Below are 23878 nucleotides of genomic sequence, written 5' to 3' on the forward strand. Positions count from 1 at the left end.
CTGTAAGGTCTGTACTTATCTACCTGTATTGATTGAATGTATGTTAATTTGTCTATATCTTCTCATTTTCAAATTTTTCTCTTTCTCCAGGATAATTATGTGTGTTTTCTGCGGAGATCCCTACTCGCTGGAAAATGTCGTTGGGCCTCTGCTGAATCATCAGTGTTGTTTTCTTAGTGGTGATAGGAGTATAATACTGGAGACATTCTTGGGAACCTCTAAGCGAAAAGTTGAGGTGATCATTTCTTCATATCACGGCGCCAATGCGTTTCGTGAAGAACTAGTCCATGGTTTTATTCTAGTCTACTCGGCGAAGCGAAAAGCTTCTCTTGCAACATTAAAGTAAGTCATTCTGAAGTGTCAAGTAACCAGTCAAGTTTTAGCTTTGCCATATCATTGTCTTTTTTCCTATTGTCAAAATTTTATTTTAAGAGCTGAAGTAAATAATTGCTGCTAAATATCCTATTACTTTATGCAAAGCTACTTAAGAAAAATGATTTTTGATTTAGATTAATTAAATTTAATTTTTTAGTTGGAACTAAGACTTGGCTTTACTATCCCAACCTCACATTAAAATTCTGAAAGCCTTTTCAAGCAACCATCCTGAATCTTCATTTTTGTGGATATGACGAAGGTTATTTTTAAAATTATCTTAGTCCGCAAGCCAATTTGCAACTATAAGTATGACAATCAGAAAGAAAAATATAAAGACGAAGAACATCTTTGCACAAACCTCACAAAAGAAATAAGCAAACAGGAAATCCATTCAGTAAAGTGTGGTTTAAATTGCCATTACGTATTATCACTGAATAGTCTGCGTCAGATTTTAATCATAGAGTCCATAGAGTCGTAATGTAAATGAAAGCTGGTGCCATGTTTTGCTTGACGAGTTCTGAGCCCAGTATGCGCCAAGCTTCAGTCACTTTTTCGATACATGTTCAATCCAAAATGGCGGTGTGGAATACTTAGTAATTCCCATCTTCTTTGTTTACTTCGGATGGCCGGGTACCCGTGTATCAAAATCAATCAATCATGTAACGAATAAGTGACCCGGCGTCATACAGGAGTCTCGGAATTCAGGACTTAAAAAATGCCTAAAAGTGGCGCCAGCTCTCCCACTTACATTACAACTCTATGTACTCTATGATTTTAATGCGTACATATTAAGAGGAAGCAGCCAGACGTCATCCAAAATCAGCCATTTCCTCTGAATAAAACCTCCAAAATTTCTAGTGTTTCAAATTTTTCTATCATACAATCCAAGCACCAAAAAGACAGTGACCAATACATCTATTTTATCTGCTGATTGGTCTTTTTTACTCTCTCTAGTGCTTTCTCTATGAACATCTCGCATTTGCCTATTCAAATTATGGCTGTGACAGACTCCGGTGGAGCAAGTGCTTTTTTCAGCAATGACGTTTCGCATCAGTTAATCACAGAAGGAAATGCAACAGCAGACCGGCTTCAAGCTCATTTTATGACACACTCATCATCATTCCAACAAAAAAGTGAGTACAAACTAATAGTTAAGTTACAGCACGATCAGTGGATAGTAGTTATAGCGAAGGAGTGACTCAAAAAGTACTCTGTAATATGTATTTTACTGTGTGAGAATTTCCATGTATTCTTCAGAATTTTTATACTCTTTTTAAAAGTTGTGAAGAAACCAAAAATTTGATCGTCATTGAAGCTGACGATTCAGAAGTTTCCCTTGTCAGCTTTCCTCGGCACTAACAAGTGCTGCTGTTGACAATTCTCAAGAAAGACAAGAGACCTTGAAAAGTATGAACATCTGATGTAAAGGTACCTCTAGAGTTTTGGGTTGTCGGTGAGCAGTTTCATATATTCTCATTAGCATATGAATCGAAACATTCGTAAAGAGAAGTAGGTAGTACAAAAGGAAACTTCTCTACTGCCATGAAAAAATCAGTTTGTGTAGTCAAGTTGTTCATTCTCTGAAAATTGATTGAATTTTTAATCTCTTCTCCTCCTTCTTCCAGCGGCATTTTATACTCCATTCTTCAAAGAGGTGTGGGATAAGAAGCCAGAAATCGAACGTGCATTCCATTTGGAAGACCCCTCTAATCCTCCATTACCTCCTCGACATGAAAGTTACCGCCTAAAAATGAACTCTGATCAAGGGTAAGCTTATGGTGTTTCTTCATGTAATCAAAATTGCTTTAAGAAATTAGAGAAGGATATCACTTAGTCAAATATGAGTCAAATCTCAAAAATATGTTTCATTTTTTTTTTAATTTACATATTTTATAAAGTAAATGTAGACTCGTGAAATCCAAAATATCACATTCACATTACATTGCAACCAACTCAATTGAACAGAATTCAATAGATATTGTCCCCTTAACCTTATCGAAAAAGACATTTCGGTCTTTTACTTTTTCAGTTATGTATAGCAACTGCAACTGCAATCAATAAGCTCACTTTTGTAACCTGAGTGCATTTTTAACTGCTACTCTACAAAAAATTTCTGTTGCTCAATAAAAATCTGGTTGATGATAAACTCCGAAATTAACAGATATTTTGACGAGACACTAATTGTAACATATATTATTTTCTTTCATGACAAATCCTCTGTTTCTTTTAGTGCTACTGCCGGCTTTTAATTAGCTGGCAATATTAGTTCTTACTATAGATTACTTTTTTAAATGTTAATATTTCATTATTTTATACACTTAACATAAATTTTAATTTTAAAACTGTAATAAAATGTATGTAAATGGAATTAGTGAGTGGTTATGTAACTAACCATTTTCAAACAAATCTCCTACTTTAGGGCTACCTATATAAATAAATAGAGTTTCATAAACGAATCAGACAAATTTACGTATACCTTTTCACGATTTTCAGAAAGTTTAAATTAATTTTTCCTAAGCTAGCTAGCCTTTTTTAATCCCAGTGTGTTAATTTGGTATTCTACTTTTATTATTTTTTTCTGCTGCTAAAAATTGATTTACTGTCATCAATGCTAAATTATTATTGCCTTTTTCTCGCCAGGAGTTGTGGTGATCTCTATTTTGAAGAAGGGAATGACTTCTCTCCAGCATACTCCCAAGAACGGCTCATCAGCGGGAGCGAAGATAGTGATACGTGTTCACCCCTGGATGTGTATGCATCTGCACAAGAGAACAGCAGAAACAATACCAGCACATTACAGTCAAACAATAAACTTCATGGTAAGCACAGTATTTCTTTTTTTTTTTTTTTTCACAAGCTTCCTTCCATTTTTTTATGGTTAACATTTTAAAGTGAAATTAGGAGTATTTTAAAAATGAACCCTGACAAGGAATTATAAGACTAATACTTATTTTGGTTTTTATTTTCCCAAATTGAAAAGAGGAATTATGATTCGCTTAATCAAGATTAAAAATGTCTATCACTCACCGGTCACTTATTTCATTTTACTCCTTTTTCCCCTTTTTTTACCCTCATGAGAACATAGTTTCTCTCTAATCATTTATCTACCAGCATGTTTTTGGTTTTGGTTTTTGTACTCTAGTTTTCAATTTTTTTGCCTTTCCTTTGGTGATGGTGAGGCCTCTTCAAGAAATTTAATCTTTGATTCTTTCATGACTTTAAAATATTTTTTCCACCTCGTCAACATTCAGTTCACTTATGCTTTTTGCGCATTTGATCAACATTCAGTGAGTAGTTTTGAGTCAAACTTTATTTCATTCTTCCAATTTAAGTTTTTGATCAATTTTGTGTCAGTACATATAATTGATCATATAAAAAAGGAAATTTAAAGTCAACTACAGAGCAACCAAGTCTTTTTTAAGTTTCAGACACTCTTCGCTCTTAGAGTTAGTTTTGATCGGCAAGAGAGATCGCATCCAGAGAAAGGAGTTTTTCGTTAGAGGTTTATTCCGATCTACTAATTTCTCATTTTTTATTGATGTGTGCAAGAATTCAATCAAATATTCTGTTATTTGACAATCCTCCAGTGATTTTCTTTCTAACATTTTTATTTCTTACTTCAGATTTTTTCTTTAAATAGGTAAGTCTAATGAGTAGATTATAGCCCATTTTATATGTTAATGATTTGGCTGAGACATTGTACACAAGGAAACGTTTCTGATCCTCAGAAAAAATGTGCTTCATACGTTCGGGCTCAGATGCATTTGAGAAGACACAATGAGGGGGCAAAAAGTACCCTTTCTTGCAATGCATAAATCCGAGGAAACAAGAGGAAAATCTCGGAATTTGAGGGAAATGAGCATAAAGAAGTAGAGTTTTTCTTAATATCTGAAGGGTGCAAAAAGTTCCACAAAGCACACAGTTTGTCTCAATCTGGCATTTTTTCCTCACAGGTTTAGGTTATAGCTTCTTATTTCTATGTTCCTGAGAACCCTTGAAGTTATGTAATGGCAGTAAAATCAAGTGACGATATATCCTCACATTTGTATCTATACGTAATGCATAATTTTTCAATTTTTCAAAACTAAAAAAGTTTCCTAGTTACTAATTAGGCACTATTCACTTACTCGGCCTAAAAATTCAGAGGGAAAGTAAACAACCTTAAGAATGATGATTGATAAATAGATTTGTTCCGATGCCGAGTCAGAATTTATGTGAACCAGGTTGTGAACTTTCACCCCATCCTTTTCTAGCTTTCTTTAAGCCTGCAACTAAAATTCAAGCTTTGTGCTGAGTTCACATAAAGTTAATGACATTTTTCGCATTTAAGGAGCTCTTTTGATGTTTAACTAGACTTTGTTTAGTAAGAATTGATGTTGGTTATAGGGTTGCAAGTGTATCCCCCTCCTACGACTCCCCCCGAGCCAGCTCCCCCCGATCACTTCGGCCATCTCGCTAACAATTCAGGATTGAATCTGGGCTCTAACACCAGCTTGGATGAAATCACATGTAATGTTTCTAAAAACTGTAGCTGTTATATGTCATCCACCCTGTTAGATCTTTTGCATCCTTTATCGCTTGTTATTGTTATTGTCCAGGAAAAATCTTCCTTCTTCGAATTTCTGATTTTGGGGTGAAGTAAACCACTGTCTGTTTGCTACATTCACATTTTTCCTTTCTTGGGATCTTAGACGAACACTGAAACAGATGGAAATTCTCAATTCTCGTGTGCTTCCGTGAGATTTAAAACTTTACCTCGGTATAATGAAAACAAGATGATTATCGCTTTTTAAGACGCAAGGATTTTAACGTCCATTGCGGCAGCTCATTCAAATATTTTCTTCAAGATAGGTTTTGAACGTCACAGAGATGATATTTGTATTTTTTGGCTTTATGATGTAGCAGACCACCTAAAAAAGCAACATTTCTCCAGATTTATCTAATGTATTAAGTACAAACCAGAAGTTTCCAGAGTTGATCAAAAAGTTTTTGGAAATCTTACATACTTGTTAGGGTGTTTACGTTAGTAAAAACTGGCAAATATCAAAGAACTTGATATTATCAGGATAATACTAGGAAAATTAGTCATGAATCAGGAAATTCCGAGTGCGTCAAGCATTTTCAACCACTTGCATTTTCGCTCATGCAAAAGTGAAAAATTTGATTCAATTAATCCAATATGTTGGTTTGTAAAATCAAATGAGTGTCAATTTATTCACGCAAAAAATCAGGAAATTTCATTTACAATATCATGAAAATCCTAATTGAAATTTTAGTAGACACCCTGCTTACTCTGCTTTTACACACCTATGAGTTTCTCTTATTGCAGCACTGTTGAGTCAATAATAATTGATCCGTTAGGGGTTGCATTAGACTTTGCACCTGCTTCAATCACGTTCAAAGACTGCCAGAACAAGTCCATCGAGTTTTGCAAGTTTTGGCATGATTATTATTGTTGTATTCACGCCGTAAATCAGTTCTAATTATTTTGCGTCATGCACCTTCATTTGCACCATCATTGTGGACTTGTTAATTTCTACAAGTCTATTGTTTAGTCATTGTATATGTAATTGAAGGAACTCAAAAAGTAGTTCGCCTCTAGCTCTCTGTTAGAGAACAACTCTGATAATTTCTGGATTTTAGGGCATTTCTTCAGGAATCTTCAACCACCACATTACATGACGCTGTAGTCTGTCAGATATTTTTACCCAAGATTTGACAGAAAGAAATTTTGAAATAGATTTTAAAGTGTGTTCCTAGTGATTATCTTTGTTTTCACTTGGTATGTGCTTGCGGTGTTTTTTTAATGAGTGTTTTTGTCAAATCTTGTTCAAAAATACCTAATGGAGTACAGTGTGATGTGATGTGATGCTTGTAGATTTTAGGAGAAATTTCCCAAAATCAAGAAATGATCAATTGATTGATCAACCATCGAATTTTTCTCCAAATTGCTGAGGATTTACCTTGAGCTCTCTCTCATCATATCATGTTTCCATTGGCTCCTGCTTTTTTTATAATCATACTCAAGAGAATATTGTGTATTGGGAGGATTTCTGAAATAGCAGAGTCTCTTGATTCTCTTGCTTTTTGATGTTCCAACATTTAAATTGTTTTCTTTCTTTTTTTGTGCTTTCAATTTTTAATCTGACATGGCAAGCAAAATCCGTAGTTATATGTGTCTTTTGATTTCAAAATTTCATGGTGTTAGGTACACGAGTACTCAAGGAAATGAGAGAAATCCCCCCCCCCCCCAAAAAAAAACTAAGTCTCTTTTGTATGATCAAATGTAATTGTTTCAGTGTTACAGGGTGTTATTTTACTTTTTCAGAAACCATGAATTTTAACACATTTGTAAGTAAGGGTTAGGAATTGTGCCTGAGGATGGGTTTTTTTGAAGTCCCTTTCGTGTAAATTTCGCTAGGTCAATTTTTTCATCTGTAGATCATCTACATCATGCATATGAATCTGTTCTGCTGAGATTTTTAATCAGCTCACCATATTTTCACAACAACGAGATTAATAATGTGAAGTCTCAATATCTATCAACAAACATGGTTCTACTACATCAGGTTCTCAACATTTTCTGAAAAGAAACATTTTCGCTACATCATCACAATTCTGTATTTTTTCACACTTTTTTCAATATGCACTGGTTAGCATGCAGTTTTTTTAGTTCAGTGGCTTTTTCAACAGGAATTTCTTTTATTTCTCCCAAGAAGTTCTTAAACTTCGAAACATTTTTAATCTCTTTCTTTGCCTCTCTCTATCTTGCACGTTTGTAGTATGCAATAAAAAAATATTAGCCGATGTAGAAATGTTGATATTTTTACGTGTGCTCTTCATCTTCAGTTTTAATTGATGTGCTCTCATCTTCTAAAAGTTACCGGAAAGACTTTAAAGAGTATGAATCAGTTTAAAAGGCTAAAAATGTGTCTTAGTTTACACAAATTGATCTAGCTGACTTTTTTCTAAAGAAACGAAAATGATCTTTCTTATTATAAGATCTGAATTCTGACCATTCAAGTTATTGTCTGTTGGAAGAGTAGATTCCAATCTGGAAAGAGAGAAAAAGCTTCTATTTGGAATGGTTTTATGAAGGATAATATTGCCATCACATCTGAGGGACAGTCAATACCTAGACATTCACTTGCAAAGGGCGCACAGTGTCTATTAATGTTCCATCCATAGTCATCAGAAAACGTTCAAAGGTCCCATAAATACACTCTCTCCGTCCAGGATAGCTGAAAAATGTTAAATGACCCAAAGTAGATAAAAAACCTCTTAGAAGAAGAAGAAGAAGTCTTAGACCTCAGAAGAAATCTTAGCTTTCATTTAAAGCAGCTAACGGCTTTTACTGCTAAGGCCTCATTACACAGAATTATGCTGTATCATTAGCAGACTATCGTTCAAATCTTGTTCAGTTTTGCATATCACATTTCATTAGGCACCTGTGGTTTTGTGTGTGAATGGAATCATTTTGAAATTCCCTCTCGCAATAATGATACGTCATCAAAAGAGTTCATCCTGCCAAGTAAATTTATCCAAAAATGTATACAATTTTAAGCTGTTTGAAGCATTTATCTCTTATTTTTTCTTTCTCTCTCAAATTTTAATTTTCTCTTTTAATGCAGCGGATGTCAGTGGTTCAAGAGAATCACTTGCTACTCATGACTCAGGTGAAAATATACTCTGGTTTAGTTCTTACTTTTCCTCTTCTTGTATTTAAATTTAATTTAAAATGTTCCAAATCTTTTCCCCAGCCAAAAAAAAAATTAGTTGAAACAATCTGACTCACAATCAATCAGATATTTTTTACATTTATAAAATGTAGTTTTGAGTACTAAATGACAGTGTACATCAAACAAATGTAGACTTCATCAGGCCCTCCGTACCTATTCAAACAATAGAATGTCAGTACTTTTTCCTGGTTGTGAAGATGCCAATGGCTAGTCTGGAAAATGAATCTTTAAAGTTTAAGAGAATGGCGCCAATTACAACTGAAATGTTCAAAAATCGAATGATGTTTTGCAATAAATTTTTTCGATCAGTCGGAACTTCTGAGAAAAATGAAAATGCGCTAATCTTTCAAAATTACCCTCTTCCGATGTACAATCAATCCAAATGATATTGAAATTTGTTTATGTTTTTTATTTTTATGGGTCTTGTGTATTCCTTTTTACATTATCATTGTATAATTTTACCTCAAAATTTGAACAAGCTAACTTGTTTGGTTCTTCGGCAGGTTGGGTTGATGATGCAGGTTTGATGCAGGAAGGTGGGGTGTGGACAAACAACTTCTCACAACATGCTTTCACCACTGGACGAAGACATGCTTCGAAGTCATCACGGTTTAAAGGCAATAGTCATACAATGAAGGTAACATACATGAATACCCCTCAATGCTTCGTTTAATGTCTTAATATTATCGACTTAGAGTTTGAATCTTATCTTTTGTCAGTCTTTTATTTTTAATGTGATTATAAAGCACAAAAGCTGAGTTTTTCAGTACACTGTCAGATTATAATCTTGAAAAAGAGGAGACAATCATCAAAATAGTTAAGCTTTGATAGAACTGCCCAGATTGTTAGCCTATTATTTTGGTATAGTGCACTATCCTATAAATAATGTACTATCCATATCTATTGAGATTGCTTTGAAAGCTGTCATCTATAATTGGCTTCTTCTCATCGGGCGGGGGAAGAGGTGAAGAAGTCATTCAAAAAGTAAGTTGACGTTTTGAATTAAACTTTATTCGCCTTCCTTAAAAACTAATTCTGGATAGTTAACCTTTCATCCACACACTTCTAATGTCTAATTGTAGAATCATTTGGAAAACTTCTAAAGATGTATGCAGCTTCCATTTTTTATCCACACAAATAGATCAAAAATCAGCTGAAGCAGTATTGTGTTACGCTTTTTAGTTTTTTAGTACAGTTTAGTCAACTAACATCATCACTAAAAGCCCTCTGTCAAAGTTTTTCTGTGCACATTAGTTTTTATTTTGTTTAGTTATTTATTTATTATTTTGTCATTATTTTGATTTATTTTCAGTGTTGATTTCGTTTTTGTTTTGATTTACTTACTTGTTAAATGTTTTGTTTAGCAACCGGGAAAATTAAATATGAAAGACTTCACGCTAGTAACTGATGCGATTGCACGGATGAATGTTAACAAAGAACACCCTCCCCGCCCATCTAGATTTAGTAAATTGGGTCAAGCTCCTCTTGCTACTCCAGAAACTGTGGAATTAGGGGCTGATTACTCACAAGTATGTACAAAATTAATTTTCCCTGTCAACTGTCAATAATCAGAAGATCAGATATCGATTTATTCTGACTTCCACCTTTTCAAGCTCTCATCACATGCACTCTTAAACTTTAAAATTCGTTAAAAAAAGTTTCGTCCCATACTTTTGATCAAGTGAACTATTTATCCAACAGTAAAGAAAAATTCCTGATAGAGTACGGGCTTGATTACCTACTGATTGAGTTTCAACGTTTTTTCTCTTTTTTCTTTTTCAGTTTTTATCTTCTTTTTTCTTTAATTACGTCTAGTTTGCAGTAAATGCCGTTTTTGAAGCTGTTATGTTATGTAATCGCATAATGTATTTGTAGTAACATTAACAGAAACGTCTCAAATTATTTATTTATTATTTGTGTACATATTTTGGTAGCGATTCTTTGCCCACCTTTTTATGTTTTTCACATTTTCTTTCACTAATAAGTTATTAATCGGTCCTACTATGTATCTGCCTTTTGGGAAAAGTAAAAGTAAAAATTACTTGAGAATACATAACTGTACCCAACAGTCCTTAATATTTTTTATTGTTCATATTTTTACTTTGAAAATTTCAACGGTTTTAACAACACAAAGTGACACATTTATTTTTACTTCATTTTAATTGCATGTCTAAAGATAAAGCATGAGTTAAATAACTACCTCTGGATTAATATATTCTCCTTTTACTTTTTTTTAAATTGTTTACAATTATCTTTCTTTTGATTCAATTTTTAAGATGGATTAAAAAACCCTGCCTGATGTGTCTACTCAACAACTTTAACTTCATTCCTTTTTAGTTCCATAATTTTTAAATTACATGTAATCAGTGTTTTTATCTCCTCTTTTTTAGGTTAAAGACTCCTTGGCAGGTATTTGCTATGATGGAGAGTACTCATATTCTCATGTTCAAGATATGATTTCTGGCACCAACAAATTAAAGCTACGTCAAAGGCGGGAAAAAGGTAGACAGCGTAAGTTATTCTAATTTCAAGTTTTTTTTTTCTTTTCTTTTTTTTAATTGTTTAGCTGATACCAAGCGCTTTAGATTCGTAGAATAGTCGTTTTGAAGATGACAGATAAGTGCCTTTTCTTTTAAAAAAAAAGAAGATAAGTTGTTATGGATTCATTACGAATATTTCAGATATTACCCTTCAACATTCAATGAAACTCTTAATAGGTTTTTGTTCCTTTCATAATCAAGATAACATCCAACATCCTTACTTCTCACGCACTGAGGTTCCGCAAAGAATTTAGATATACGTAGGTTACAGTTGACAATTTTGTTCCTAAGTGCCCATTTCTAAATGCTGTAAGTATAGAAGAAAAATCTACGATTGACAATTTATATAAAACTTATGCTCTAGTTTGAAGTAGAAAAATATGGACGTAAAAAAGATTCTGAGTAGTAAACTCATCTTGTCTTGTAGTATTTTGTAATATGCTTTGAAAGACGGGTGGCAAAGTTAAAAAAGACTAGCAGAAATTCAGAGATACTTATACATTAGTCGCTTTTACAGTGCACTAAGGCGCTCTGCGACGCAACGCCTAACCACCACAGGAATCTATTATGGCAGAGAGATGTACGTAAACTTTAGCATTCTCAAATTTCTCCTTTGACTTGACTGGATTCTCCTTTTTTTTCATTTCAGCATATTCTGACTCCGATAGTGATCGAAGTTCCCCAGAGAGTAGACATCGACTTTGTCCAGGAGACTCAAAAACAAATCGAAAATCTACAATGCACAAGCGGACTCGGAAGAAGAGGACGGCCATTCCAGTTGCAACCCCTAAAGTTCCTCCCTTCAGTGCCCCTCCAACCAACGGACCTGGTCCTATGGATTTTGCCTTCCCAGCTCAGCATAGTTTCTCTTACCCCAAAGAAAACTCGGTAGAAAGTCATGAGAAAGGTTAGACAAAATGCTTTGGTATTATTTTTTTATGTAGAATCAATACTGATTAAAAAAGGAGGAAAAGTGAAAAAAGGAAGAAGATAATATCTAAGTTGGTTTTATCTATGTGTCAACCACTAGAAGTGAAGATTCCATTGCATCCCCTCAGGACTGCTTTCTTGATTGTCAGGCCCAGTTGCACATTTTGTTTGGTAAGAAGTAGTAACTTTAGTTATCCCTGAATTCTGGAATTCAGAGTAATCAGCTCTCATAACAAATTCTGTGGATGGCAAGCAAAAAACAGCTGTTAAAGAGCCTCTATTTACAACTGTCTCTATCAAGATGATGGTGAAATCAGTCAAAATTATTCAAAGAATGGGGGCTAGGAGGAGTATTTGGTTGTAATAAAAGTAAATTATTGTTCAGGAGAAAGGAAAGAAGATTAAAATATTGAATGGAAGTAGGCCACAGAGGCCATTGTAGGCCAAGTAGGTATTGAATGGCCATCAGCTCGATTTTTAAAACTACGATGGCATGACAAGAGTAGATATAGGCTTATCTTAATCAAGAAGTAGCATCTTGTTTTCTAATTCTTTTTTGTTGACATTTTTTCTCAAATCAAAAATTTATCTTTTTGCAGCCAAACAGAGACTTGAAAGGATATATGGAGCTATTCATGATGAGGATTCAAGTCTAGACCCGTCGTCACCTAGAGATCTAAATTCACCATTGGTAAGGCAGCAAACAATAATTTAATTATGTTCTGTTCTGATATTGTTGCATTCACTCTCAATCTCATGGTCCGCTATCAACAATAAGTACCAAGATGAAAACCTCCCAAAAAAAGGAATGCTAAACGTAGAAACAACTTGGTCATTGCCAAACTGGTGCGCACACTGCGCACCATGGGGATGGCTGATGAACAGATAAAAATTCCTCTTTTTAGATCTTAGAGAAAAAAAAGGAGGTGTTTGCATCTTGAGGATTGTGTACCCTGTGACGTAGGTTGGTACAACCTGATCAGCAAAATCCGGAATTCGAAGTATGAAAAATGGACCATAACATCCGATTTTTTTGCTTTAATCAACTCATGATATAATTTCAAACACTTTATGTAGAATGCATTTTTGTACTTAATTGAAATTTCAAATATTTTCATGAAATCTGACAAGAGACTCTCTCGTATCTAATGAAAATAATTTTCTATAATTTATAGTTTGGAATTGGCGGCAAGCAGAAAGACGGTGATAAAACCTTGAGAAGAAAAGAAAAGCAGAAAGCAAAAGAAGAAAAGGAACTGGAGAAGCGACGAATAAAGGAAGAAAAACTAAAGAAGCTAGCTGAAGAGCGGGAAACCAAGAAAAAGCAGAAAACAAAACTAAAGAGTGGGAGTGGGTCTCTCACCATGCAACCATCTTTGGAGCACTTCGTTCAGTCGGAGAATAATGCTGTACCTGTCATATTAGAAAAGTGTGTCAGGTTCATTGAAGAAGAGGGACTAGACTCCGAAGGCATTTACCGTGTACCTGGTAATAGGGCACATGTGGAATTACTTTTTCATAAATTTGAAGAAGGTAAGATTTCTTGCAAAACCCTCTCACCTACTTTGACCCTATCACCCTCTCAAATTGCACTTTACCAAGATCATTCATTAATATTAAAATAGCACAAGTCAGAAGTTTTTTTGAAAATGCTTGCAATTCGATGGAGGATTCACATTGAAATTTTAGGGTTAAGTCAGAGCATGTCCTCAGTTTTTTCTCTACGCCCTCAAATTTTCCAGAAAATCAGGATTTCCCTCCCTATAACAGACTTCCCAAGGAAAAATTATATTTTATGGGAGAAATTGGTACATATTAGAGACAAACCTTATTTTTTTATTCAGCAGCCCAAATTACAAAGGAAAGCGCATGTAGTATGTTAAAAAAAATTCCCTGCTGCATCTGATAAAATTATCAGTATTGAAACTTGATCGTTAGTCAGCCTCTTGATTAAAAACTGTAATCCTTAAAACTCAGTTCTGTAATGGCAGGTGGCGATCAACGTAGTGAAATGAGCTTTTCATCAATGTTTAATAATCCTCTCTCCGTTCATTACACCAAATAAGTCCATCATGTTTTGTATTTTTCTCCACAGATAGTAACGTTGATATCAACACACTAGACATTCCAGTGAATGCTGTCGCTACAGCTCTAAAAGATTTTTTCTCAAAACGGCTCCCCCCTCTTTTCCCAGAAGACACCATGGTAGAATTAGAAGACTTATCTAGTAAGTTGCAAGATTTTCTCCTGAAGTTTTTATTTTTTGTAGAATTTACTATGCTCGGAAAACCATAAAAAAATTGAAATGTAGGCAGGCTAAGAATTGAAGCACCGTTAAATAAGTTACCTCATCAAAAGAACTACCCACAGAATACCAAAAAATGCAGCATTGGCTAAATAATGATATTATTTGATTTGTCGCTCCTTGCAGTTTTCTGAGTACAGTTGGCTCTCAAAATCGAACTTCCTGTGTGCCAATCTATAGAAAAGCAGGGCTGAAGTACATTTTTCGGTATTTTCAAATGCAATGGCACAAATCGTTGCCTACCTGACATAAGGGCGTAACTACAATCTGCAATGAACCCTGTCCTCTATACAATTCAATGCTTTTCCAGGCTCATCTCAATGTGTAGTTACGCCCTTATGTCAGCCTAGCGACGGAATGTTGCAACATCTCATTGGTGATCAAAGAGAGCTTTAATTTCCTCGCAGGTCGGGAAGACAAAACAGACAAACATAACAAAATTCCTTCAAATGATAAAGTGTGGTGCTGTACTGTACTGTAACACACAGGAATTTTCTTTATTCTATTCAACCATCAAGCCATATCTTACTATCGCACCGTATCCTTACTTTTTTCAATAATTATCTCTCTGCTAAACAAAGTTTGTTTCAAATTGTTTGTGTACTTCTTTTACAACCTGAAATTTGTATCTTTCAGTCAAAGCTGACCGGAGTTGCCGTTTATTAGCTCTTAGAGGTTTATTGAAGAAGTTACCAACTGTAAATTTTGAAATTCTCAAGTTTGTGTTTCACCATTTTGTTAGGTAAGTCTGTCACCAGAGTTTCTTATGAATAGCTCCCTCTACATTTTCTTTTCAGCTTTTTTTTTCTTTTATTATTTTTTCACTCAACACTTTATTTTTTAATTTTTTATCTACTAATGCTTAGATTTGGTGAAAATGGTTTATTGTAACTGACCTCGTTGTTTAGACACCAGCAATTTTTCATCGTGAACCAGGGAATTGCTGAATGATTCTGACACTGTCAATTTACTGTAGAACCTCAATCTGAAGACTTTCAGAGGACCAGCGAAAATTTTTGTTGAACTGAGGTTGAACAGCAATTTGACTAACACCAAGAAAAACTCTTGGCAACAGTCAAGAACTAAACTCTGGGGTTTGATGACCTGTGACTGACGTTTGCATCCATCCATTCCCCAAACAAATATGGAAGGTGGATTGAGGATTTTGGATGCGGTTGTTATTGCTACCAACTTGAAAGCAGGTTGTAGTCGCACCATTGCTCTGACGGAACTTTGTTTTGTTGTTACAAAGGTTTGCAGTAAGCCAAAAACTTTCCTAATCCTCTCGCCAAAATTCGTCCTAAGAAACTCTATGTATAACAACATCCTCTGCGGTTGTTCAAACTAGGGTTTCTTCCATCTTGGATCAACTATCTAGTGATACACACATTTGGTTTGGTTGCTCGTCTTATAAAACGCGAATGAAATGAAGGTGGAAGAAACCATGACATGCGCCATCTTGGAGGATGAGATCTGTTTGTTGTGCTTTTTAAGAGGCCGATTAACATTGGACGTTAAAACTCGGTGTTTGAACAAATTTTTTTGTTTTTTGCAGATTAATAATATGAAGTCATTAAAACACTATTCTGTGACTAGCATAATTGACCCATTTACTTGGAACAATTCATTTAACTTTTTTTTTTTTTTTTTACTATAAATTCACACAAATAAGGATCTTTGACCATTCGCTTGCTTGTTTTACTTTGCAAAAATTTGATCAAAATACCATTGCAGTTTGAATAATCGGTTTGATTTGCTTTTAATTGCAGGATATCAGAAAACTGCAAGTTGAACAGTATGGACTCTAAAAATCTGGCAATTTGCTGGTGGCCGACTCTACTACCAATCGAATTCAGCGATATGGCTCGGTTCGAACAAATGAGGCCTCACCTAGAAGACATTGTACAAACCATGATCGATCAGTACCCATTCCTCTTTTGTGGTAAAGAAGCTTTTGTCATGGTGTGAAAAACTGATCTCTTTATACCATTCCATTTTTGTCTCCCCACAATGTTCTTTTATTTTTATTGCTTCAAATACCTATTTTAGCCCATTGTGATGAAGATTTTTATCAATTAGTTTTGGGGGGGTTATCAGTCACATGTCCATATTTATGCAGCAGCCTTTTAAGTATTAGTGCCATATTTGACGGTATAATCCGTGCTGCAAACCAAATTTGATCTATTGATTAAATTCCTTTAGATATTTTTCATTCTCCTTTGATCCTTAGACAGGCGAAGAATATATTTTACGGACAGAGTAGAATTGCATGAATTTTAACTTTTCCCTCTTCCTCAAAGTTTAGTTGTTTCTTTCTCATTTTATTTTATTTTTATTTATCTATTTTTTTTTTTTTTTTTTTTTTTGTAATTTATTTATTTTCACTAATTTATTTGATTTGATTTCTCCTTGAAACTTTGACGAATTGTAAAAATATTTTTGTTATGTGTAATTTCTAGTATCCTTGTTATTTGCTGGATTCTCAGATTGTCTACGCTTTTAATAGTTTTATTTTATGAATTTAACTTGTTTCTTCTTCTCTTTCAATCGTGTTAGATATTTTTCTTTTCTTAGGTAGTCATATCAATGACTAGCCCTACCAGACAGTGTGAACAGGAAAAAATAAAATTATGTATGTTAATTATCAACATATTATAACCTTTTAGGATTTTAAAAGTCATGAACTTACCGTTCAATTTATCGAAGCAAACTTTAAGTTCAAATTATTTACTTTGCTCATCTATTTTTATTTTTAGTTTTATTATTTCAACTGTTTTCAAGCGTCTGTGACGAGTTGATAACATCTTTTTTGTTTGTTTTTTTTTTTTTGCTTTAATTTATTGCTCACATATTTTCTTTTCAATTTTTTTTATTTATAGGAAGGCAGTTATATTGCACCACGATCCAAAACTGTGTTTTGGATTTTATTTTTTATTCTTCTATTCTGTTAAAAAAAGAATTTCCCAATTCCACTTTGGTTCTCTCTCTATCATGATTCTGTCTTTTTTTTTAAACACATTTCGTCTGATCTTCCTACTGGAATATTGCAGTATACCACCCAAAGTCTCTCATAATATTTACTTGAGTCTTAATCAGTTAAGAGAAGTTAATAAAATCAGAATTGAAATCCATCAAGGGCACTACAGCATTTCCAGCTGGTAGTTTAATATCCTTCCTTGCATTTTTTCAAGGTAGAGTTGCTGTTTGAGCAAAAGAAAATTGTTAATATTGTCTAGCACAAATTTGAATTCAGATTTATTGTCTGGTGGGAACTGCTGACTTTCTCATTTTGAAACTGCCTTCCACACAGATAATTACATTTTTCTCCCTATTTTTTCAAGAGGAAAATAATGCAAGTCTATTGGTTCATTGTTCACCCAGAGGAATGGAAAAATCTTTGTACATTCTCAACATAGTCTGAAGTCTCTCTCTACAGTGAAATAATACTTGAATGCATTCATGGTAAATAATTTACCATCGTGGAACTATATGAGATAAATTATTTTATCATTAATATTTCTTTTTTTTTTCAATACTTGCCGTTGAAAACTTTTGCTCTCAAATTCTAGTATGTTTTATCAAAACCTGTTTTCCTATTTAATCATGGTTCTCATATCCTTCCAACCCTTTTTTGCATTTTTAGCAACTGCTTGCCAGCTTAAGGAAAACTTCAGCTCTGATGAAGAATTTTTTTTTCTTTTTAAGTTTTTGCAGCTAATTTCTGTCAAATATTTTTTCTCAAGTTTTAACACATTTTGCCGATTTTTTCACTTTTCTTTTAATTCGTTTATTTTGAAAATTAATTAGTCCAAGATCAGCCGTCAAATTAGACTTAAACATCAATTATTTTTTTAAATTGAAATTTTTCCTTTAATTGTTCAAAGATATCTACTAAATATTATCAGCCTTTGTTTTTAAAGTAGGTATATTAACCTCTTAATCTCATTGATCAATTTTAAATCGAACTTCTTTCTTTTTGATCTGCTATTAAACCCTCAAATTCGGTTTGCAAATCAGTGATTCACCTCTAACCTCCAATGAATATTTTATGAATTAAATTTAATCAACCCATGCACTAATAATTGTACTATTTGTATGTGATTTTCTTATCAGAGCATTAATGATAATCATGCTTTTTTTATTTTTTATTGATCTGTAAAATTTTGTGTACAGAAATCCGATAGGGAAAATGTGAATTTTCACCTCTGTCTCGAATCTCACCTCGGATGAGTCTGAAAGTTTATGTGTTAATGTCTCATTTTTGTAGTCACTTGATGTCTTTTAGGTTAAGTAAAGCAGAGACTGTGGCTCTTTATCAAGACAGGCCAGTGTTCTCCAACAATAACTTTTTAATACTCAAAAATAATACATTATTGAATTTCCAAGAAGTAATTTTTTTTTTCTTCTTTTTTTATGTTCTGCAATTCTGCTTGTATTCAATACAAAAATTATTTTGACTTAAAGTATATCTGATATGTGCCATTTTAATGTCTTTGACTATAGTTTTGTGAATGCGGGAAGCATTCTTCAGAAGTCAAGCTGTTTATTTTGCGCTCCTCCTCCTCCCCTTTCTTTTTTTCTACTTTTTTTTTGAAAAAAAAAAAAAAATAAAATATATTCTAGAAGCTTGCTTTAGCTATCGTTGTCCATATTAATATTCTGGCATCAGATATTTTGTCATTTTATGTTGTTTGCATTTTTCATGTTACAATATCTATTGCAAATTTTAGAACGAGATCATTATAGGTATTAAATTAATAAACTTTTCATGTTTTTAGATCTCTTTGTATTTTTTAACAGACTCACTCCTTCACTAGCGTTTTCTCCCTTGTCCGAAACAGGTGTAGAAATTTCCAGTTATTACTCTACAATACTTTTCTGCTTTAAATATGATTTTTAGAGGTGCTCAAGTTGTAATGTCATGGCTCTAAACCAGCGCCTCTGTACTGGCGCACTAAAAGGGCTATCCAACATTCTTCCCATTTCTGTTTACTCAAGGACCCCACTCATTACGCTCTGTATTCATTCTTGATTGACACGCAGAACAATTAGATTGGGTTTTCCTTGCTCTGAACTTTTAAAGCTTGATTAAAAAATTATCATATTTGATAATCAAAATTCACCCATAGTTGAACATGGTTTGGTTTTGCAGACAGGAGTAATTCTTACTATTGCCATAGATTAGCTGTAGTCAGGGTTGCACAGGCGAAATGAAAAATATGAAATATTGAAAATTTCCGTGAAATATTTCATGAAACTTCACAAAGTTGTGAGAAATATGAAACACATTTTCAGGGACTGGGTATGCATCACGAACTAAAAACACAAAAGAGCAAAAACCAGTCGCCTTTCATTTAATCCCGAAAAATATTTTTCAGTATTTTTCTTATTCTGAAATTTCATGAAATATTTCGCATGAAGTTTCAAGATTTTATTTTTCATGAAAAATTGCAACGCTGGCTGTAGTAAATACGTTTTTAATTGCTTTTTGAATCAATATAATTAATTAAATAAAATAGTCGAAGAAATAGCTTGTTTGAGTACTGGCCTCTTTGTTTGGCCAAAAAGTTGCATAAGGCGGTGGAAGATTGAGGATTGCAGTTCCGATCAAAAGCAGTTCATTCGATGTACTTCTGCAACCATGTTGCAATTTTTTTAGAAAGAATAGGAGGAGGGGAAAAAGAGAAAGTAAATGAGGGGGAAAGGAGAAAAAGGAGGATAAAAAAAATCATAATAAAATCATGAGAAGTTACAACAACATTATATAAATGTTCATTTGATAAAAAAGATCCAACATTTATAAGTTCAGAACGGATAATCATACTAAAAGAAGTTCCAATTAATCCTCTCCAGACACCAAAAATAAAATATAAAACACCGATAAGTTTATGATTAGTCGAAAAAGCTCAAACTTTCATACTTATTTTTAATAGTTACCTATATAAATAACACTAAAATGCAATTTTAGAATTGGCGTGAAGGAAAATGAGCACGAAGATGTAAGTAAAGGCGGGGGCAAGAAGCGTTTTTTTGGATAGGAAATCACTCCTTGGTGCTTAATTTTTAAACAAGAGAGCGCCTTTTGGTGGCGTGGCGTCTCTCTTCGAAAAAAAGGCGCTCTCGTTCATGAAAAGAGGCATTTTCGGAGACTTCGCGTACCCCAGAGGCCGAAAGCCGAACAGTTGCATGGTTTAGAAACCAAATAACAGTGAAGTAGCACGTAAATTAGCGAGTAGGCAATGTACAGAGTAGAATCAAATAAGTTTTGCTCTACCATGTCTCCCGAATTTTTAGCCCTTCAAAATGGAAAAATCTGACCTTTTTTTTTTTTAAATTTGTTCAAAATTTTACGCTTAATCAGGTCCCAACATCGCTTTAGGCAGTTTTTGCCATTTAATATCAGAATTTTGGCCCTAAACAGCTGAAATGTCCTGTACCGTAGCCTGTCTGCGACTCAAGTGCGCAACTTTAACGCTTCACAACCATCATCTTGCATCTAAATACTTCCACTTCTGCTGTAAATTCACACTCAACTTGTACCTAACTTATTATTTTTAGTTATATTCATCCAAATAAGTGAAAATATTGACCATCTTTGCATCAAGCAGCCTTGTCTGCGAAAGTCGCGTCCTGTACCGTAGCCCCCTGTTTTCAGCATCATTTCGTCCGCTAAAGTGGATCACTGAAAAACTTTGTTTACTTTTTTTTGTGTTTTCGTAACTGTCGTGCACGTTGTAGCCGAGAGGAGGAAAAAACCGGAATGAAAAGGTAAATTTTGACAGTTTTTTAGGAGTTTCTAGGTTTAACGACCATCTAGGATGTCCTTACCGTATACCTACCTTTTTAATGCATAAATCACTTCAAACTCTCGAATTTTGGTATATTTTGATACGCTCTGATATCTTAACCTCAAATCCAGAATTTCAACCACATGCGTGAATATGCCCGAGCACCGTTGCCAATAATCACACGATTTGTCCGCACCGTAGCCGTCCGTACCGTAGCCCGTAGCCGTCCGGTACCGTAGCCCGTAGCTCACGCGCGATGCGGCCGGGTCTACGGTAAGTACGGACAAAATGCGAAAGTCATCCAAAAATCGGTGCGCTGTTTGATAGATCATCCCACTTTACTTTATTTTATCTATCACCAAAATTTGGAATTAAAAAAAAAAGAGAGAGACGTATTTTTTTTTAGTACGACGCGACTTAGAAGAAGGAGGCTTTTTTTTTCGATGATTGCATAAGGATCGCCATCTTTTATTTTTTTCATTTTTTCTTTTAGAACTTTGAGTCCTCTTTTTCGTCTGAAGTTCATAGCAATTTATTCGTTTAATATTTACTCGTTAATATCTGACTTATTTTTTTCTTATCGTTCTTTAAATATTTATTTAAGGTGATTTGTGACCACATTTTCGATAAAGTTACCTTTTTGTTTTCTTTCTTTTTTTGTAAAAGTGCACCTAAAACGATCCAACGTTGTCAAGCTAGTTTTAAGAACTCAGCTTCTAAGATTTGTCCCTAATTATTTAATGCGTTTACTTTAAAACAAAAGCAGTTCATTATTTTTGAAAAACTGATTTACTTACTCTTTTTACCTTTATTGCCTGTAATAATTTATGAAAGTGGCACTTATAAGCTATGCTATAACTTAGCAGTTTATTCCCCAATGAATTTCAGTTCTTTATAATTCGGCCCTTGCATACAGTAATATTTACGAATGCCTCTTCGTCCTTACCGTAGCCCGTTTGTCCGTACCGTAGACCAGTAAAAAATTGTACAATTTGTAGCTTTAAGAAGAGCATACCTGTAGAAATTCTTTAAAAAAGTTGTCTACCACATCTTCTAAGTTAGTTCGAAAGAAATTAATTAAAATTAAGCGTTTAAATACATTTCCTGGCTTTCTTAGGAGAAAAATGATGGCGCAAAATTCTAGAAATCGGACTTTAGAGCAATTTGGGGGCTAAATTTTGAAAGTAAAAACTTTGAAGGGTATTTTGTTTTATTCTTCTACAAGAATATAGCTCAATTAGTGCAAAAAAACTTAAAACGGTATTATTATTGCACGTATTGACGGAAAAACAAGCCTGTTTAGTTGGTCTACGGTACGGACAAAAAATTTAACTTCCAGTGATAAAAGAGGCCAAAAAAAAATGTTTGTTGAAAACGAAGATTGACCACTATTAAAATCGACTTTCATAGAGTATGAGGACTTCAGAAAACATGCTGAAGTCTTAAAATAACTAAAGTCACTTTTTTAAAAAACGATGGCTCCAAGAGCAAAACTTATTTGATTCTACTCTGCAGTTGCTTTATACAATTCTTTGATATAGAGTGACGGCACATAAGAAACGCCTTCATTGAGAAAAGACAGGGCCGGATTAAGGGGGTGGCCACATATCGACGGTGAAACTACCAAACCACGTATCTCGGTTTGCGACGTCGCAGACTTCCTGTCATACTTTATTTTTTAAATGAAAAACTACTTAACGTCCAGTCTTGAAAATTTCTGTGATTTTTCCTCTTCGTGCGGAAAAAATTCTGTGAAAATTTCAAGGAATGATATTGATTTGGTCTACTTCAAAAAAATAAAATGTGAGCGTAGATTTTTAAACACCGCAAACGAGATACGTGGTTTGGTAGTTTCACCGTCGATATGGGCCGCGGCCCATGGCGGCAAATTGAGGGGGCGGCAAATTTTGCAGTTTTTTTAAATGTAGGTATAAAAAAAATCGGATTTATAAAAACAAAATTACAAAAGAGAAAAAGTGACAAAATCTCTCGTTTCCTGAGAGTATTGTAATTTCTTATTTTGTCGTATCTTAGTGATACAAGAGACAGTATCTTTAATTAGTCGAGTCAAGAGAGGAACTAAACACGCAATTTGGCCTGAAGCTCATTGTCAGCGCAGAGAGGAATGATGACGAGGACTTGAGATGGAGAGGACAAGCCCTCGGCGCGGCGGTCGACATGTGACACATATTAGCGCCAACAAGACTGCATGAATACTTCGCGCATCGCGTCAAACACAGTGCGGTCCGGAGCGAGCGGTTGGCGTGAAACGCATAGCGCCTACAAGACTGCAGGAGCACTTCACGCATCGCGCCAAACACAGTGCGATCAGCGCGACGCAGCGGCGGAAGTTAAAATTATTAAACCACATTTATGTTTGTTCTTTCATAATTTTTTGGTTCATTTCTTACATGGAGGACCTTGTCCAAACACAGATAGGTTTACGGAACTTAACTTTCGCGTCAAGTTCCGTGAAATTTTGCAAGTTTTGAATTTAATCCAACACGAGCAGGTAAACGCGTCTTATGAACCACTCCTCCTCCGGCACGTTCACTCGATGGTTTTTATTGATGTTTCAAAACGAATGAGAAGGGGGCGGCAAAATACAGGCGACCCATGGGCGACAAGTAGGTAAATCCGGCCCTGAAGAAGAGTGCACTGGTTCTCTATTATTTCACTACCAGGTAGCGCAGTAGGTAACTTGCCTTTGATTACCGAGATGAGAGCGCTAGAGCGAGCCAGGCTCAAAGATTGCATACGTGCCAAAGTGAAGGCGCATCATACCTTGTGATTCCTAAAACACGAAATCGATTAATTTACTATGTTTCATCCACCGATTAACTGTTCTCATTATGTAAATGTGATTGGGAGGGGGGGGGGGAGCTTTAATCGCTGATGCCGAAAACACGTATCTCGGCTCCGGGCGTCAGTCCTTAGTTCCGAAAATACGAATCTCCGAATTTTAACCGTATTTCATAACAGCTAACATCATTTTGCTAAAAAAAACGTCAAGGGACTCAAGAAGTATCCTATTCTTGATAGTTTACCAGGTTTCCGTTTGCATTGTCCACTGGGAGGAAGTTAGGAAGTTGTTTCACCCTCCTGAAAAATCCCGTTTTCGGAGACACGTCTTTTTGGTCTGTCGAGCGCTTTATGTTTTTCAGATTTTTGCTCCTAAGACAATTATTTTCGCCGCCTCAC

At 34.5% G+C, this 23878-nt stretch overlaps 1 protein-coding gene across 5 annotated transcripts in view; it reads left to right on the top strand.

Moving 5' to 3' along the window:
• Nucleotides 1-18666, top strand: part of RhoGAPp190 (Rho GTPase-activating protein 190) — a 33001-nt gene extending 14335 nt beyond the window's left edge. Inside the window, exons 13-27 of one of the 5 annotated variants that reach the window (XM_019047596.2) lie at nucleotides 91-342; nucleotides 1330-1508; nucleotides 2001-2142; nucleotides 3016-3194; nucleotides 4762-4884; nucleotides 8007-8051; nucleotides 8618-8751; nucleotides 9479-9643; nucleotides 10505-10625; nucleotides 11304-11561; nucleotides 12184-12275; nucleotides 12760-13117; nucleotides 13680-13811; nucleotides 14526-14631; nucleotides 15659-18666. In XM_019047596.2, coding sequence (XP_018903141.2) covers nucleotides 91-342; nucleotides 1330-1508; nucleotides 2001-2142; nucleotides 3016-3194; nucleotides 4762-4884; nucleotides 8007-8051; nucleotides 8618-8751; nucleotides 9479-9643; nucleotides 10505-10625; nucleotides 11304-11561; nucleotides 12184-12275; nucleotides 12760-13117; nucleotides 13680-13811; nucleotides 14526-14631; nucleotides 15659-15857 — 2485 coding nt within the window. In that variant the 3' untranslated portion in view covers nucleotides 15858-18666. The remainder of the gene's footprint in view (nucleotides 1-90; nucleotides 343-1329; nucleotides 1509-2000; nucleotides 2143-3015; nucleotides 3195-4761; nucleotides 4885-8006; nucleotides 8052-8617; nucleotides 8752-9478; nucleotides 9644-10504; nucleotides 10626-11303; nucleotides 11562-12183; nucleotides 12276-12759; nucleotides 13118-13679; nucleotides 13812-14525; nucleotides 14632-15658) is intronic. The other 4 variants (XM_072301752.1, XM_072301755.1, XM_072301753.1 and 1 more) reach the window with 4 other exon arrangements.
• The last annotated feature ends 5212 nt before the right edge of the window (nucleotides 18667-23878 follow it).

This window comes from Bemisia tabaci, chromosome 6 (genome assembly GCF_918797505.1).
Source record: "Bemisia tabaci chromosome 6, PGI_BMITA_v3".
In the NCBI taxonomy this organism is placed as follows: domain Eukaryota; kingdom Metazoa; phylum Arthropoda; class Insecta; order Hemiptera; family Aleyrodidae; genus Bemisia; species Bemisia tabaci.